We start from the raw sequence: 18,440 nt of genomic DNA, 5'->3' as shown, positions 1-18,440 counted from the left end.
TTCTAAAAACGATGATCAATGATTTTGCTGTAACGGCTCCAGCTGTCTGTGTCAGGGACACGTTGGAGATGAAGTGAGTGATCCAGTGACAAAGGTTTGGAAACCTGCAGTCAGCTGAGACTAAAGGAGTCACCTGACCGAGAGACCAAATGTTTCACTGAGAACGTCCAGATGAACAGAATCAACCTTTGGGATAATCTGTTCCACACATCCATGTTTCACTTACTGCATTATATTTCCTCATTGCTGTGCACACAGGCCTGTGGCTTATAACCAACTCCAAGTTCAGACTCAGAGGCTGCTGAAGCTGTTTTCTGGAACAGAGACGTGTTGGATATAAAAGCAACTCTTCTTTATGTGTCAGCACTGAGGAAAGGAGCAGCTTCGTTTCTAAGTGTATGAAGGACTGTAGCAGTGTGTGTGTGAGCTTTATTTCACAGACAGAACCATGTCAAAAACACAACTTCAGGTAAAAACAATACAAAATCAAAGAGTCTGATCAGAAGGATTAAACAGAGGAGTGTGGGACTGTTTTTAACAGACAGCAGGTTAAGCCAGGCTGGAGGAGTAAACTGAGCCTCGGTGTGAGCAGCAGTGTGTTTGACAGGAAGCTGAGATAAACAGTCTGGAGCCCATTTAGTGCTTCATATGAAAGTGTGAGGATTTGAAAGCAAATCTAAAATCAAGCAGGAGTCAGTGTGAGAATGATTTGTGCTTTTCCTCAGTCAGATGCTGGGAGTTTCAGTTCATCCATGTTCAGCGTGCTGTGCTTTGTGTAACAGGAGAATATGACAGTATAAATCAAGTCTTCATGTCACTGAAAGCCTCCACAGTCTGCTATGGAGGTGCATCAGTTTGGATTTACAAGAAGAACATTTCTTAAACCTGCCACAAGATGGCGCTCCAACAGAAGGGATGTCCACAGTGTAACACAGACACACACATACTGTGTGAATGTGTGAGTGAATGGGCTTTCAACACAAGGCTTCTGCTGCTACCTTTAATTACATAATTAGCTAACAAGAACAAACTGTTAATTACCACCAAAGAACGGCTCCAGATTTTAGCTGCTGACCATTTTGTGAAACGTTGATTACATCAGCTTATTGTTGATTTTTCAACCTTAATATCAGCTGCTTTAAAGGAGCCTCGTTCTCTCGCAGTAACACTTTTCTTCACTAGATGCAGTGCAGGCACAGTCTGTGTTTCTAAACTACACACTAATGTTCATTGTTGTGCAGCTAAATCCTCCCTCTGGATGGGAAGAATCCCTGTCAGGCTTCAAACACCTGGCTTGGTGTTCTGGAGCTAATGTGTCACCTGTGAGGACTCTGAGATGAACACACAGCAGACACTTCAGTTCTCCGTCTGTGTGTCCTCAGTTTCCCAGCATGCCTTGGCTGTGGTGGTGGAGGTGAATGAGGGGGAACATGCTGCTCTGTCAGCACTCAGGTTTCATACCTGGTGATCTCAGAGGACAAAGCGGCGTTACAGCAGCGCACGTTGATGAGACCTGATGCTCTGAACAGTTCAGACTTCAGCCTCACTCTGAGAAAACAAACGACTGACTGTCAGCAGCAACCACACCTGCTCCATCAGTGACGGAGAGAAGAACTGAGACTGAGAGACATACAGCTGCAGGTCAAAGGTCAGAAACGCCCGCTCTTTGTACGGGTCAGGAGTTAGTACTGCAGAGGTCAGAGGTCAGCTTGCTGACAAACCATTTGAAACAGTTTGGAGCTAAAAGCACAACAGCAGAGGAAAGAAGAGACACTGCAGAGATGATGCAAAATATTGTGTTTTGCTCTCAGCTGTCAAAAAGTGTAACACACGTGTTCCAGCACAGCCTTTGTGTACTTTCACTTCTCCATACTGTCCATTGGAAATCCTGTTTGTTACTTTTTGATTTCAGTCCATGTGTCCAAAGCAAACTTCTGTCCCACACTTTCTCTGCTGACTCTTCACCGATGCTCAGATGATCTCAGATGATTTCACCAGAACTCATCAAAATTCGGGCTCCACAGAAACCCAGACGTCACTAAACAAGCGTAACAAGCAAAGTGAAAACTGGTCGTTCAGCTTTATTGACCAAAGATAAGCTCACATGTCACCTCATGACACAGACACTTATTTCCACAGCATGCACGAGGACTGACAATAAGTGTCTATAAAGCCACTTCTATCTGCCACACCTGTGCTTCTGTCATGGTTGCTCTCCTCTCACTCTGTCATTTATCCACAGTCTGCCTCCCTCTGCTCCGTCAGCTGACGTCCTCTCTACACCACCTGCTGTGTTTTATCCTGCAAAAACACATTTAAGAAGCGTTGCACCGAGTAACGGGAGTAACTGCTATAAAATCCATTTAAAGGAGGTGGTGCTGAGTGCTGTGACTGGGGTCCCACCACTGACATCACGGGTGGAGGACATGTTGGAAAACTGCTACAAAGTGCTGTGCAGCCAGCAGAGCTTACAGTCTGTCCTGTGTGTCATACAGGCTCTCACACTTAGTGTTTCTGTGACACATTGAAGAGAAGTTTGTGTTGTTCACAGTTGTGCTTGTACTGAGTGACAGCTGACATGACCTAACAGGAATAATGTGTCTGTGCTGAATGAGAAGTAACACACAATGAAGTCTTGATGCATCTCAATCATCCAGGAAAGTGAGTCTGTTGGTTCTGTTCATCTGGACGCAGCGTTTTGTGGGAGAAACGTGTCGTCATCATCAGGTGACGTCTTCAGTCTCAGCTGCAGGTTTCAGTCTTACAAACAGGACATTTCCATAAAGACTGAAAGCAGCTGCAGGAACGATGGGCTGGGAGCTCCGTTCCTTCATCTTAATTATGCAGATTCTCAGGACCATTGATCAACAACCACTGATCCATGTCCATGAGTCCCATTCACAGAGATGTGGGAATGGCTGCAGTCACAGCATGTAAGATGGAAATAAATGAGAAGTATTTAGCTGAAGTGGATTTGATTTATCTTAGTTCTTTTTTAACTTGTAGTTCTACATTGGAAGATTATTGTGATATTGAAATATAAAAATACATTTATATTCTATTATTTTCTCAAAATAAGCGTCACACTCGTGGAAGCCGGTGTAGCCGCCGAAACGCCTGCATTTATGGAGACTTTCAGCCCCAGGTAGGCCAGTTATGGATCTTCGGATCCACATTATGTCAGCAGCTGTTCTCCACCGTGAACTGTGTTCAAACAAACACGCTCACGCCTCACAGACGACAGCTTACAGTCCTGTAGAGATAAAGTGACTTCGTACAGCCCCGACCTGCAGACGCTGTGCGCAGAGGTTCAGGAGCAGAAGTCCCGTTGTAAACATATCACGGCAGACCCGACGATGTTTGCATGAACGCGCTTTTCAGCATCTCTTTATTGACCACTTTACACACACGGTTGCTGTACGCACACAGCCGGCTGTAGCTTTGCAGCTCACAGCCCGACACACACCAACAACAGCAGAGAGAGCACAGACGTTAAGGCGTGATTGCGGGTGCCGCTCAGGTGCGTCCGCCTCCCCTGCAGCGGCGCTGCAGACCACGCCCACCACACGCAGTAACCAGGTAAAATACATACTTGGGCAGAATTTTGCAAATATCTATTTTTCATTTTGTAGCAGCATAGAGCTTTTTTCCAATTATTTTTTAAAAGTCAGGTCAAGGCTCCAAAAGCCCAAAGGCGATATAACAGTTTGTGTTTGCTACATGGATCATTGTAGTTCAGCTTTCCTTTGTTATATTTCTTTAAGAGCTCAAAATGTGTTCATTACATAAATCAAATGTAATTTTCTCTGTAGCACTTCATGGATTTCATAAGCAACACACTGTAGTTGTTCACACAAAGCATAAAGGTAAAAACAATATACACAGTGTTATCTTCATTTTAGATGTCACAAAGTATTTGCGGCTCCCAGTGTTTTCCCGAACCCTGACCCTTTGCGTGGAAACCGGGTCCAAAAGGCTCTTTGGGTGTTAAAGGTTGCTGACCCCTGCACTAGGCCCAACTGACACATATATTTGATTCCAAATACAAAAAATAATGTGTAACCTGCTGGAAGAATGTAGGAGGTTGAGACAGGATCTCAACACTTGGTGTCTGCAACAAAAGACAACAATATGTGGGCCGATCGTGGCTCAAGAGTTGGCAGCTCGTCTTGTAATCGGAAGGTTGCCGGTTCGAGCCCCGGCTTGGACATGTTGTGTCCTTGGGCAAAAAAGCACTTTGGGGTCCTTAGGGACGAGTAAAGCGCTCTACAAATACAGGCCATGTAATGGCAGAAACATTCTCTAGTGTAAATCCTGACTAGTTCATTAACTACAGATCAGTTTCAGTGGACATTATTCACAGAGGGATCTGAGTTCCTTATACCAGACTCTACAGAAACTGTAACACTGTACAGCTCTGCGACTCAACAATATGACAACAATGTAACACACACTAGAATCATCAAATAAAGCCCCACTAACCACTAGAACTAACTAACTAGCACTGGACACTTGCATATTAGAGATTTCTACCACCATAGGAGGCGAGATATCATCCTTGAACCAGAGCATCCAGCCCTCAATTTCGGACATAAAAAGCGACGTGGCCAGGCATGATAACACTTTGACTGAACTGCAGGACTGTGCCTCGAACCACTCTGACACCATCGCCACTCTCCAGGCCACTGTGGAGCGTTTGTCTGCGGAGGTAAAGAAGTTAGATGAGAGATGTGGAGCTCTTGAGGCACTCCAGGAGGAATAATTTAAGAACTGCAGGAATACCAGAAGGCACAGAGGGACCCAAGATGACTGAGTTGGTTCACACCTGTTGGCGGAGGCGCTATCTCTCGAGGAGAAGCCACTCATCGATCGAGCACATAGAGTGAATCGCCAGCGTCCCAAACAAAGTCATCTTCCTCGGCCCATCATCTTGAGATTGCACTACTACCACATTGGTGAGGAAATTCTGCTGAAAGCTGCAGAGAACAAGAACCTGATGTTTTTAAAATAAACATCCTCCCAGATTTCCCTCCCTCTGTTGGAAACGCAGAGCCGCATTTGCAAATATGAGAGGAAGACTACGTGGGATGACCGGCGTCAGGTACAGACTGCTATACCCTGCAAAGCTGTTAGTGACCCATGGTGATGTGAGGAAAAGCTTTACCGATCCCAAAGAGACCGTAGACTACGCGGAGAAGCACCTCTCCCACCCACCTTCAAATGTATTAAAAGCAAGGATATATCTATATGTCTAACGCTGACACAGCACTGTGTTTCTTCTTTTCCCTTTATATTCCATGTAAAGGTGAATATGGAGCGTTTATGGAGCTCGTTTATTGAGCAGCTGTCAGTTAGAAGGTAAGAGTTACTAGGTTAACAGAGGTTAGCAGTAACAGTACGGGGAAGTATATTGTGTTGTTCTTTTGTTGTTTTTTATTTTATCGTACTTTACTTTGTTATTTTGATTTTACCTGTTGTGAGTGCTTCCCGTAATTCTCCTTTTTCTTGCGCCGCTGCGGCCAGAGTTCACAACATTACATATTTTTGTATCTATAAAAAGGAAGCTGACACTCTCCAGACTTTATCAAAGGTGTGAGCGTCACAGCAGAGGCCTTTGTGTCAACGTAGCTGAAGACAAAACACAGAAACACATGAAGGAGATTTTCCTGGCCTGGATTTTATACAAATATTCTGCAGTACATCAAAAATGAAAGAAAACCATTAGTCAACATATGAACATCACCTCTGAAGTTACAGAGCTTTGATTGGAGACACAGCTGAGCGTTTTGCATTTTGCATAATTAATTACATAATTAATTATGTAACCATAATTAAATGGTTACATCATCTTTAAAGTCCCCAGAGATCAGGAAAAGGGCCTGAGGGTGCTGTGTTTGGAGTCTGCTGATTACAGTGTGCAGGACCTCACAGGCTGCTGCAGCGTTAGCAGAGGGCGGGACATACACAGCTATCATAATCACGTGTGTAAACTCTCGTGGTAGATAGTACGGTCTCATGCTAACCGCTAGCAGCTCAATGTCCTTACAGCATAGCGTCTCTTTGATAGAGAAATGCCCAGAGTTACACCATCTATCGTTCACAAACACAGCCAGACCCCCTCCTCCCTTCTTACCACTCTCCGCTGTTCTGTCATAAGAGGCTCAGCAGCTAAAGCAGCACACCTGGGTCTCCCAGCCTATTAAAAGCAGCCCTTTGCTTCACCTGCTTCACTAAACATTATTATTTTAAGCAGAGTGGTGTGATTTATGTAGGCATTGCTGTGTGACAGGATGACTTTTCTTGCACACCCACCAAATGAGGGCGCACATGCTTCCACGCCCACTGGTGACTGCACACATCCTTTCAAGGAAGCATTTCATTCATCCCTAACAAATGGAACAAAACACTGGTTTGAACGTGGCCCTGGCCTCTCTCTGCATCCACCTGGCACATGCAACACACATCCACTCCCTGCTGAGCTGCTTGTATTTGATGTGTTGAAGTTTTGGTAAAGTTTGAATAAATTCCACTTTATTTATAGGAACATTTCATCTGTGGACTCCTGCTTCCCCTCTCCTTGAGCCAGTTTGTGACGGGAACATGACATAAGAAAAGTAATTTATCCCTTTTTGATTCTGTGTATCTGGCGCTCATCCAGTGAGTTCACACTTGGCAGAAACAGACTGAATTTGTCTGGAGAACTTTGGCTTCAGCCAAGTTAGATAAACACACTGTGTCTCTGTCAAAACAGCAGTGTAGTTGTGGCACCCCTGTGAGGGAATGACCACATTAATATTATTTTGTGTAAAACACTCATGTAACGGGACATTTTTCATTGCTATATGTATTTATTTTCAGTTTCTTTAAGAGGATAGAAAATCCATGTAACAGGGATTCATTTTATGTTAGAAAGCAGTGAGGGCGGAACTTTGGTGCTTGCTCCGGGGTTTCGGGGTGCAGTAAGTGGAGCCCACCTTCCGCTGCTTCCTCAGACACGTTCTGGAGGAAAGCAGAGACGCATCGTGTCTTCCTTACTCTGCTCTTCACCTGCTTTTACAGGTCGGTACACGGTGCTCGCACCGAAAATGTTGTTTATTGTCACCATGGTTACCCACGTTAATGTGAATGGGAGAGTTAAGGCGGTCCGCCAAAGTTATTTATATGTAAACACGGGAGAAAACCAGAGGAGTGTCCCGCGCGACCGCACCGCGAGCCCGCTCGTTAGGTGGAGCGCTCGTGAAGCAGAGTCAGTGCGCTCCTATGCTCTGTGCAAACGTGTTGTAATGCTCCAATCAAATCAGTTCTGTGAGATGTGAATGTTAATAGTTCTGTTAAAGTGACTGAGTAGATTAGCTAGTGTAACACAAGCACTCTGAGCAACTCTGTGTAGCTAACAGAGGCATTCATGGGTTGATTAAACAAGCTGTGTTTCATGATGCACTAAATAGTGATTTTGCCAGTAAATTACTGGAGGGAACAAATGTAATGTATTTACCAATGCTGTTATTGAATAGAACTGTTTAGCCAGTAAGACACTGCAGAAGACAATGTGATGTGTTTATTGATATGATAAAAGGATGTAGCTGTTATGGAAAGAAGTGTGAACTTGAGAAACTGAACCAGTTAAAAAGAGTATATTTCACTGATGTTGTGAAATAAGTAAATGTAATTGATGTGAATGAGGAACCAGCTGAACAGTATATTGAAAGCTCATGTTTAGTGTTTTATAGCATTTATTTGTGTGAAATAAATCAGACTCAGACACGTTCTGGAGGAAAGCAGAGACGCATCGTGTCTTCCTTACTCTGCTCTTCACCTGCTTTTACAGGTAACATGTTTGTCATCGAGGTCTTCATCCTTGGGACCCGTAACATAGTAACTTCTTCATTGTTATACTTCTATAGTTTTCCCATTTTGTGAGCTGTGGATGTGGAAAGTGTCTCAGTGACACATCCACATGAAAACGGCGTTACCTTCGTTCATTTGCACGTCAAATGAACGAGCTGTTTGGACTTTAACGTCACAGCTGATGCTTCGATACTCGAACTCAAGAGTTCAGCTTCCACTCAGAGGTACAAGTACACACAGCAAAGATAAACGTGTACACAAGGTGGAACCCACAAGTGCACAGCTCCAACCAGAGATGGGCAGTAATCCGATTACTTTTTTCAAGAAACGAGTAAAGTGAGGGATTACTATTGCAAAAAAGGTAATTAGATTACTGTTACTTTCCCGTAAGCATGCTGCGTTACTGCGTTACTAAAACCGCAGCTGTGTGCAGATGAACAATGGATAATCTATCGAGTGTGGAGAGAGTGTGAGCGTGCAGCGTTTAAAGCGTGGAAGCACTGACCTTACTTTGAGTTTGACTCTGTAAAAAGTGACAAAAACATTAGCATCCGCTGTTCACTGCGTGGGAAGACAACATGCTCACTCACTATGTGTTAATGGGCATGCTTATTTATAACTTTGATAAAATGTCATAAAAATAATTCCATGCCAGCTCACCATTGGTGATCAGGTAGTTTCTGTTCCAGTTCCAGTCCCATAAATCATGAAGCTTGCTGCCAGAAAAGCTTCAAATCTCCTTTGAAAGCTGTTTGTAGTCTTGATTGTGGGAGCTTCAGTTGTCTGACTCCAGCTGCCACACAGTGCTCACTGATATCATTTGCAAAAACCCCAGTGTGACAATATTTATCAGTGAAGCAGAAATCAGGAAGTGACGACTTTTCTTTGAACATTTGCTAAGGCTAAGCTGTGCTTTCTACCACAGTTGGGAATTTCCTGGTTTACAACAAATTATTGTGTCAACACCGCATAAGATTTCAAACTACAGGAAAATCACTGGAGTTATAAGAGGCAGACAACGACACACACACCACATGCATGCTGTTGCTATTTATTGTGGATTAACCTGTCAAGGGCAAGAACAAAATAATTCTGCCTCAAATACAGGAAATCATAGCTTTCCTGTATTTCCTCCATTGTTGGCATGCTGGTTAGTGCTGTTGCTCCACAGTAAGAAGGTCCTGGGCTAAATTATCCATGAATGTAAACGGCTGTGTGTTTCTATCTGATAGACTGGTGAGCTGTCCAGGGTGTACCCTGCCTGGTAACCTATCACTTCAGGGTTATTTCCCAGCCCTGCTGCAACCAGGATAGAGATAGGAGGATGGTAGTTGTTGTAGACCCATTCAATTTCAATTGAAGGATTAAAATGTTCCAGGAGCTCAACTTACTCCATCTGAACATGTTTCAATCGTGTTTTATGAACACAACATGCAGCTTTACTGAATATGAAAAGGTTGTGTTGATTTAACTCAGGTGTTTAAGTTTCTGCCAAAGCAAAACCTTTGTGTGCAACCAGTGTCCACTATTGAATCAAGTAAATCCAACATGTTTTTGTCAGTGCAAGAAGGAGTTACGGTGCCTGTATTCCTGCACAATATTGTCCCGGGAGGGAGAAAAACTTTCTGGTGAAGTTTTGGTTGATTTTTGGGTTTTGCTTGACACTAGGTTGATTTTATCAGTGAGGTTTGGATTGTTTTCTTTCTCTAAGAGAGAGAAAGATGGTTTTATGCTTGGACATGTTTGCAATGGGCCCCAGTATTTGTTACTTTATTAGAATTCTATTGGTTGCGTTTGTTTGTGCTTTTGTTACAGTGCACTGAGATAAGAACATCTGAGAGGTGTGATCCACCACTGGTGATATTTTGGTATTTTGTGAGTTCCCGATTTAACAAATCAGCTCTTTAATCTAGACCTGAGAGGTTGAACTTTAAAGCGCTATAAAATATTCTTACTGGAAACAGTGGCAAAGTGTTTTTCTCCATGTATTTGTATTTTGTATTTATTTGTATTTAAGTATTTATTGTCATTGTCAGAGAACAATGAAATTGCGTTTGGGGCTTCCATACAACCCGTAAATAAAATAATGAAGAAAATAATAAATACCCCTTAAAACCCAAGTGTAAATATTTAACCCAGTGTGACTCCAATGCAATAAGACAATCCTTAGCAACAACATGAGAACATGACAAGTAATGTTCGTAGGAATTCAGACAAAGACCTGAGAAACATGACAAAGTACAACAATGCAACCTATTCAATATTATTGTACTGTGAGATATGATATCAGATATGATAGTTATCTATTTAAGAAAGAGGGGGGGCAGGAGGGGGGGAGAGAATAAAGATATGATGCACCAATGCAGACCAGTTCATTGCTATTAAGAAGTTGGATATGGTTATTGTCCGTGAGAGGGGGGCAGAGAGTTCAGGAGCCTCACAGCCTGTGGATACAGGCTGTTGGCCAGTCTGGATGTTCTGGCCTGTATAGACCTGTACCTTCTCCCTGAGGGCAGCAGATGGAAAAGGTGGCGCGCAGGGTGATGTTGGTCCCGCAGGATACTGTGCACCCTCCTCAGACAGCGAGTGGGGAAGATATTACTGATCTCTGGCAGACTTGTTCCAATAATTCTGCCAGCTTCTTTCACCACCCGCTGGAGTGCTTGCTGATCGGCCTTGGTGCAGCTGGGGAACCACACTAGAAATCCATACATCAGAACGCTGCTGATGGCACAGTTGTAGAAGTTCAACATCAGAGATCTGGGAATGTGTGCGCTCCGCAGTCTCCTCAGGTAGTAGAGGCGCTGTTGGGCCTTCCGTGCAACTGAGGTGATATGGTTGCCCCAGGACAGGTCCTCGGTCACAGTTACCCCCAAGAATTTAAAACTGCTCACCCTCTCCACCGCCTCACTGCCAATGAAGAGAGGCAGATGGTTGTTATGACCCTTCTTCCGGAAATCTACAATGATCTCCTTGGTCTTTTTGGTGTTTAAGACCAAGTTATTGTCGTGGCACCATGACTCTAGTTGTTGCACCTCTGTCCTATAGTTTGTCTCATCGTTGTTGGATATAAGTCCGAGCACTGTAGTGTCATCGGCAAACTTAACAATGAGATTGGACGCGCAGGAGGAAATACAGTCATGGGTGAAGAGAGTGTATAGCAGAGGGCTCAGAACACACCCCTGAGGGGCACCGGTGTTGACCACAAGGATGGAAGAGGTGTTCTTACCCACTCTGACACTCTGTCTACGGTTAGTGAGGAAGTCCACAATCCAGTTGCACAGAGAGGAGTTAAGTCCCAGTTGGTGGAGTTTGGGACGGAGTTTGTATGGCCGGATGGTATTAAAAGCCGAGCTGTAGTCTACAAAGAGGAGCCCTGCATAGGTGTTCCTGTGTTCCAAGTGCTTCAGTAATGTGTGCAGCACTGTGGCGATCGCATCCTCGGTTGACCGGTTCTCCCTGTATGCAAACTGGTGCGAGTCCAGGGATGGTGGAAAAGCAGCTCTGATGTGTTTAATGACCAGTCTCTCCAGGCATTTGGCGGGAATGGGGGTGAGTGCCACAGGTCTGAAATCGTTCAGACATGTGACATTTGACTGTTTTGGGATGGGAACGATGGTTGCTGCTTTGAAACAGGATGGTACCAGTGAACAGGACAACGAGGTGTTATATATATAGGTGAAGACGTCCGCCAGGTCCGCAGCACAGTCTTTTAGCACCCGGCCCAGCACTCCATCTGGCCCGGCCGCCTTCCTGGTGTTAATGCTCCGGAACACACGCCTCAGCTCATGAGTGCTCAGGACTGGAGCAGGATCGGTTGAGGGGAGAGGGGACAGGACAGGGTCGGTGTTCTCCCTATCAAAACGGGCATAAAAGAGATTTAGATCCTCAGCCAGAGTAGAACTGTCGGCTGAGGGTGATGGTGTTCTCCTTTTGTAGTCCGTGATAGCCCTGATGCCCTCCCAGACCTGCCTTGGGTTTGTGTTGTTCTCAAACCTGGCCTCGATACGCCTCCTGTGCTGCTGCTTGGCAGTCTTGATGCCTCTTCTCAGGTTGGCCCTGGCAGCACTGTATGCCTCCTGGTCCCCGGATTTGAAAGCGTTGTTCCTCGTTCGAATAAGTTGTTGAACTCCGTGTGTCATCCAGGGTGGATTATTAGGGAACACACGGAATCGTTTCCAAGTTGTTACATTGTCCACACAGAAACAGATGTAGTCCAAGACAGTGGAGGTGTAACTGTCCAATGCGACACGATTGTCAGTGTCCTGCACCTTGAATACATCCCAGTCTGTGCAGTGGAAACAGTCCTGAAGCATCGGAATAGCATCCTGCGGCCATGTTCTCACGGTTTTGGTTGTAATCCCAGTGCTCTTGATCTTTTGTGTGTATATTGGGTGTAGCAGAAGGGAGAGATGGTCTGACAGACCCAGGTGGGGATAAGCCTGGGCTCTGTATGCATTCGCCATGTTAGTGTACACCTGGTCCAACGTTCTATCTCCTCTGGTAGCACACTTCACATTACGGTGGAAATTGTGAAGTACAGATTTCAGGTCCGCGTGGTTAAAATCCCCAGCCGCAATAAAGACACTGTCCGGGTGTGCTGCCAGGCTGTTATTGATGCTGCTGCTCAATTGTGCTAACGCTAGCTTAGCATTAGCATCTGGTAAACAGCGCAGATGTAAACGGCAGAAAATTCCCGAGGGAGATAGAATGGACGGCACTTTAACACCAACAGTTCTACCTCTGTACTGCACAGTCTTTCCGTTACCGTGACGTTCGTGCACCAAAAGTTGTTAATATAGATGCACAGCCCCCCGCCAGTCTTCTTACCCGAGTCCGCAGACCTGTCGGCTCGATAGGCGGTGCGGCCTGCTAGATCAATAGCCACATCGGGAATGGCGCTGTCCAGCCAGGTTTCAGTGAAAATCATGCACAAACAGTTATTAAAAGTCCGTCGAGTGGCGATCTGCAGTCGTATTTCATCCAGTTTGTAACGGATTGAACGGGCATTGGAGAGGAATATGGTCGGGAGTGGTGGTTTAAACGGACTAGTCTTTAGCCGTGCCCACAGGCCTCCCCGCCTGCCTCTCTTCTGCCTCCGCTCGCAACGTCTCCTCCTGCGGCTTGCTGTTGCGGGTAGCCCCGGGGGTTGCTTAACGATCTCCGGGGGGTTGAGATACTCGGATGTTAGTTGAAGATCTAACATCAGAGTATCTCAAATGATTATAATGGGCTTGGGAGAAATTCACTTATATGTGACATTGATCACATGAGAAGTCCTGAGCCTAAAAGGATTGCAGCGAGTCAATCCAGTCCAAAAACAAGGAGCTGTTTTCCTTTAAAATGATGACGTCATCTTGCTGGTGATGGAGGCTCGAATAGGCTGCGCGTGAGACTCCATTATCAGCAATATCTGGTATGAATGTGTGTGGATGTATGCATGTGACTGGACTGTGACGGACTGACGACTAAAAGTTTAACTGACTTGATACTGAGACAAAAACGGTGCCGACTTTAGGATTAGTGAATGTCCACAACAATTCACCCAGCCTGTAGAAGAAGGGTGGAGGTTTTGTCTTGCTTTGTTTGTGCAGGAGCAGAAGGATGACAGAGACTAAAGGGGGAGGCTGTAGCTTCACATGAGTGTGAGCTGCAGACTGAACCCTTTGATTGCTAATGTTGAGTCACTGATGTTTGCATTAAGAAAATTGTGTTTTATTAACTGTGTTTTAATTAAGGTATCACATTATATTGTTGGGAATGTTAAATGCTAAAGTGAAGAAAAGCTTTGATTTCACTCATGACTGAACATGTTATTATTAACCACAGCAGGCCACTGTAAAGAGTCAATTAACTGTTATAGAGGAAAAAAAGGCCAAAAACTCTGTTAATACCTATGAATAACAGGCAATGATAGACTTGTCACATTCAAAATAGAGATATGTAATAACAAACACGGGTCCGTGTCATTTAGGTTCTCCATTGAAATAGTCAATCATTTAGAAAAGTAGAATATATATATATATATATATATATATATATATGTCTCAACGCTGTTTCTCAATAATATTAAAAACCTAAAAACTATTGTTGTGGAAGATAGAAGTCACTGTGACAGCCCTCTGACTGTGGAGGACGTTTGTAATCCTATTTCTGCACTTAAGGCCAACAAATCTCCCGGCACAGATGGTTTAACTGCAGAGTTTTATGAATCATTTTCTAATCTCCTGGCTCCGTTCTTACTGCAGCTTTTCATAGGAAGTGTAGAGAATAACTTCCTCCCTCCTACTCTTACTCAGGGTCTCATAACACTTATTCCAAAGCCAAACAAAGACTTACTTCTTATTGATAATTGGAGACCCATCTGTCTGCTCAATGATGACTATGAGATTATGGCTTTAGTACTTGCTAACAGAATGAAAGAGTTCTTGGACACAATTATCGATGAGACACAATCAGGCTTTATGAGAAACAGACACCTTTCTAAGAACATGAGACTGGTTTTAGATCTACTTGATTACTCTGATTTGGTATCTGACTATAGCTTCATTCTCTTCCTGGATTTTTAAAAGGCTTTTGATACAATTGAACATCAATTTATTTTCCACTCTTTGGAAAAATTTGGCATTTTTCTGTAAAGCTATCAAAACCTTGTACACGAATGGCAATAGCTCAATTAAAATGATTAAGACTCCACCCCGAGATTTGACCTGTTATACAAGGAATCAGCACAGCTGATAAGGAGCTCATCATCAGCCAGCTAGCAGATGACACCACACTCTTCTTGAAGAATGCAAATCAAATCCGTCCAGCCCTTAGTGTTATTAGTGATTTCTCTGAGGCATGTTAATACTTTTAGCTATTTTATATCCATAAATGTAAGTTTATTAATAAAACACCATATTTCTGCCGTTTTATAAGGATATGAATTGTACATACAATCAATTTCAGACTCAACCAACAAAAAGCCTCTCAGAACAATATTTATATTGTAACAGTTGCTATTGTAATGCAGTGTATCACCACATGGCGGCGCCTCCTGTCTCACGACTGGTGTCACCCCCTTTTTGTTCTTCTTCGCACTCCTCCTGTAATGTATGCTCCCGTGTGTACGTGGACTAGTGTGCTCTTTAGTAATGTGTGGTAGAGGTAGCATTTTTATTTTTGATATTGTAAATAAATGAGTACTTTTTGGAAAGTCAGAAGCTGTTGCTCATTTGCTATCCACCTGCACACCTCCGCGGCTGGCTTCATCTCCACTGCACGTTACAACTGGCGCCCGAACTTTTTCCCCTTGGACTTCAGACGATTTTTGCATCCCGCCGAGGATTCTTCTCTTCTAGCACTTGAACTGTCTCGGAAATCCCCCCCAGTTTTGCGGACGCTCGGACGTTTTCTCCAGCCATGGCTGCAGCCTCAGCTCAGGTGGGACCCGAATAATTTCTGGATACCGTGGTGTGCCGCTGCTCCGCTTGGGAGAAAGAAAAAGAGAGAAGCTGACTCCGCGACGCAAATGGACTCCGTGGATTTTTTATTTGTTGTTGGTTTCGTCTTCTAAGGATTAATTCTTCTGTGGAGAGCCTGGACATGAACATTTCTGCTGGCTTTTCATTCCCCTTTCCCTCTGCTGAGACTGACTGTAGCACATGTAAGTGATAGCTTGGCCGACTACAACCGTTGGTGCTGGTCTTCGGCTCAGTATAACAAAACGACTTAAAACTAATCTTGCATTGAGCTCTAGTGTTGCAGACATGCTATTGTAATAACATGGTTCTGATCACTCCAGTCTAATTTCAGTTGTTGGGCGAAATTTTATGTGGTTTTTCTAAATTTAATCTTGAACGCATTTTTGCAGTTTTGTCTTTCTAGTCTGACCTAACTGACTCTTTTACTGCTATATCAATAACTGCGCTGTGCCCTGGAGCGGCTTAATTTTTTTGAAATCGCAATGGCACACTGCCCAGACGACTCTGACTCAGACATGGAACTTACCTCGTTACCTATGTGCCAGATAGTTGAAAATGTGACTCCTAGCCTTAGCCAACAAGTGGTGGAGTTAAGAACTGAGGTGAATAAGCTTAGTGATTGTTTAAGTGACTCACTGAACATACAGCAGAGTTTACTAAGGCAGTGGGACCAACTCACAACGGGGAACTCTCCCCCTCCTGCAGTCCCACAGTCTCCTGTTTTCCCAATGGCCACATCGACACCTCATGTTCATGTGATGGACAAAACTGAACCCACCAACAGTACCAATCCGTTCCTGCCCAGCAACCCATTTCAACCTACAAATCCTTTCCTCCCATCTCACTCAGTTGAAGTCAGCAGCACTTCCAGAGTGATTGCGGCAGCTTTACATCACGCAAAGCTGGAGCCTCCTGTGTATGCTGGGGACGGAAAAGTGAAACCTGAGGACTGGTTAAATGCAGTTGGCACATACAAAGCCTCATTGAACCTAACTGATGGGCAATTGCCAAACGAACTGCCACACTTTCTTGCAAAAGAGCCCGGGAAATGGTTCAAGGCACTGAGCTCCCACATCACATCATGGGCTCAATTCTGTCAACTGTTTAAGACAGTTTTTCTGCCCTCCGACAACCAAGAACGCATCCTGAGAGGAATTTTGGATCGTGTTCAGGCTCAGGACGAGCCGCTCCCAACCTTTGTCGCCCACATGTTGAGTGAGTTTGACAAACTGAAGAGCCCCCCACCTGAAAAAGACAGAATTGACCTAATTAGTAAACATGCTCTCGAAAAATACAGAGTTGCCCTGTATGGCGCTAATGTCACTTCTGTAATGGACCTGCTGCTACGCGCTCATGAGCTTCACTCAGTGCTTGGACCACAAAGACCACAGCCTGCTTTATGTAGCAAAGACAACTATAAGCCTGAACCTTACTGCTTCAAATGCTCTCAGCCAGGGTTCACTACACGCACCTGCCCAAACTGTAACACCCAACCTCATTTGCCACAACGAGCCTCGAACACCGCTAGGCATGGCCCAGTCCAGCCATTGCCAGTACCTGGCCCCTCTGACCCTGGCCATGAAAAGGTGGAATTAAGCAGCACCACATCCCAGCCACAATACAGGCAGTCGGGAAACTACAGGGGGGGGGAGGAGGACATTTCACAGAGGCCAACCTTCCCCCAGTTACTAACGGAGCCTCACACGCCCGATTCACTACAGGGTGGACACAGTCTTGGACACTTGGAAGACAATTTTTCACAAGTCCACTGGAATACCCCACTAAGAACGAAAGTGAACTTCAATGCTTCATCTGTGGATGCTACCCTCGACACGGGTGCTTCCCTCTCGGCTGTACGAACAGATCTCATTCAAGTAAATGACTCTTACCCTAGAAACCCAAGTGAGTGGAATGGTCCTGCAGTTAACCTCGCCAATAATGCTCCCTGTATCCCTGTTGGTGTTATTTGGCTCAATATTGGATTCATGAACAAGAACTTTTACCAGCGTTTTGCCATAATACCAGATTTGTCCTCTCCTTTCATTCTGGGAATGGGTTTTATGGCAAGAGCTTCTGTTTCTATTCACATTCCTACTAGAACAGTCTACATTGAGGACATCCCCTGCCCACTCGCAGACAATGAAGAGGACCTTCAAAATGATTACTCACATTCACCTGGAACACTGATGTCTTTGGACTTGGTTCGCTCAGACTTAACAGCCAAACTGTCTGAAGCAAGTCTCTCAGAGAACAACAAGGATGCTTTACTAAATCTGCTCAGCAAGTTTAGCTCCTTGTTTGATGGTCAACTTGGTCGAACGGCTCTCACTGAGCACGCCATAGAGACTGGCAATGCAACACCTGTCAAACTCCCACCCTATCGCACGTCACCTGCTAAGAAACGTGTGATTGAAGAACAAGTGCAACAAATGTTGAAGGACAACATCATTGAACCTTCCACAAGCCCTTGGGCAGCTCCTGTAGTCATTGTAAATAGAGCGGCCACGGAACCAAGGTTTTGTGTGGACTTTCGAGGGCTCAACCAAGTTACCCGAAAAGACTCTTATCCCCTGCCTCGTGTAGATGAGTCTTTGGACTTTCTGGCAAGAGGAAAGTTTGTCTCAACATTGGACTTAGCGCGAGGCTATTGGCAGGTTGCTGTAGCAGAGGACTCGAAGCCTAAAACTGCCTTCATCTCTCACTGCGGTCTCTTCCAGTTTCGGGTGCTGCCCTTTGGGCTCTGCAACGCACCTGCAACTTTTCAGAGACTCATGAACTCTGTGCTTGCTGGCCTCATTTACAAAACGTGCGTAGTCTACCTGGATGACATTGTTATCGCCTCACCTACCTTTGAACAGCACTTAGTGGATCTTGAGGAGGTGCTGGGCAGACTCCAGGCTGCTGGCTTGTCATTGAAGCTCAAAAAGTGCCAATTCTGCCTCGATGAATTCACCTTTCTCGGGTACCGCATCACATCATCAGGTGTTAAGCCCGATCCGGACAAAGTAAAGGCGGTTAAGGAGTTTGATACCCCAACCTCAGTGAAACACGTCCGTCAGTTCCTTGGCTTGACTGGCTATTATCGACGCTTCATTCAGAATTATGCCCGCCATGCCGAACCTCTTC

At 44.8% G+C, this 18,440-nt stretch overlaps 2 protein-coding genes across 2 annotated transcripts in view; one reads left to right on the top strand and one right to left on the bottom strand.

The window, feature by feature from the left end:
• Nucleotides 1-18,440, bottom strand: part of LOC308397978 (uncharacterized protein) — a 339,745-nt gene that overhangs the window by 138,989 nt on the left and 182,316 nt on the right. The gene's annotated exons all lie outside the window — the stretch shown is intronic.
• The window catches only part of LOC308402630 (uncharacterized protein), a gene marked incomplete at its 5' end in the record, with an annotated part of 49,609 nt that continues 36,256 nt past the window's right edge, over nucleotides 5,088-18,440 (top strand). Inside the window, 3 exons of the mRNA XM_080891619.1 lie at nucleotides 5,088-5,222; nucleotides 5,306-5,358; nucleotides 7,756-7,828. Of these exons, the coding sequence (XP_080747745.1) occupies nucleotides 5,088-5,222; nucleotides 5,306-5,358; nucleotides 7,756-7,828 (261 nt within the window). The remainder of the gene's footprint in view (nucleotides 5,223-5,305; nucleotides 5,359-7,755; nucleotides 7,829-18,440) is intronic.

Source organism: Rhamphochromis sp. 'chilingali', assembly GCF_963969265.1.
Source record: "Rhamphochromis sp. 'chilingali' genome assembly, chromosome: 1".
In the NCBI taxonomy this organism is placed as follows: Eukaryota; Metazoa; Chordata; class Actinopteri; order Cichliformes; family Cichlidae; genus Rhamphochromis; species Rhamphochromis sp. 'chilingali'.
The sequence above is the reverse complement of the archived record's forward strand: the minus strand, read 5'-3'. Positions and strand labels throughout refer to the sequence as shown.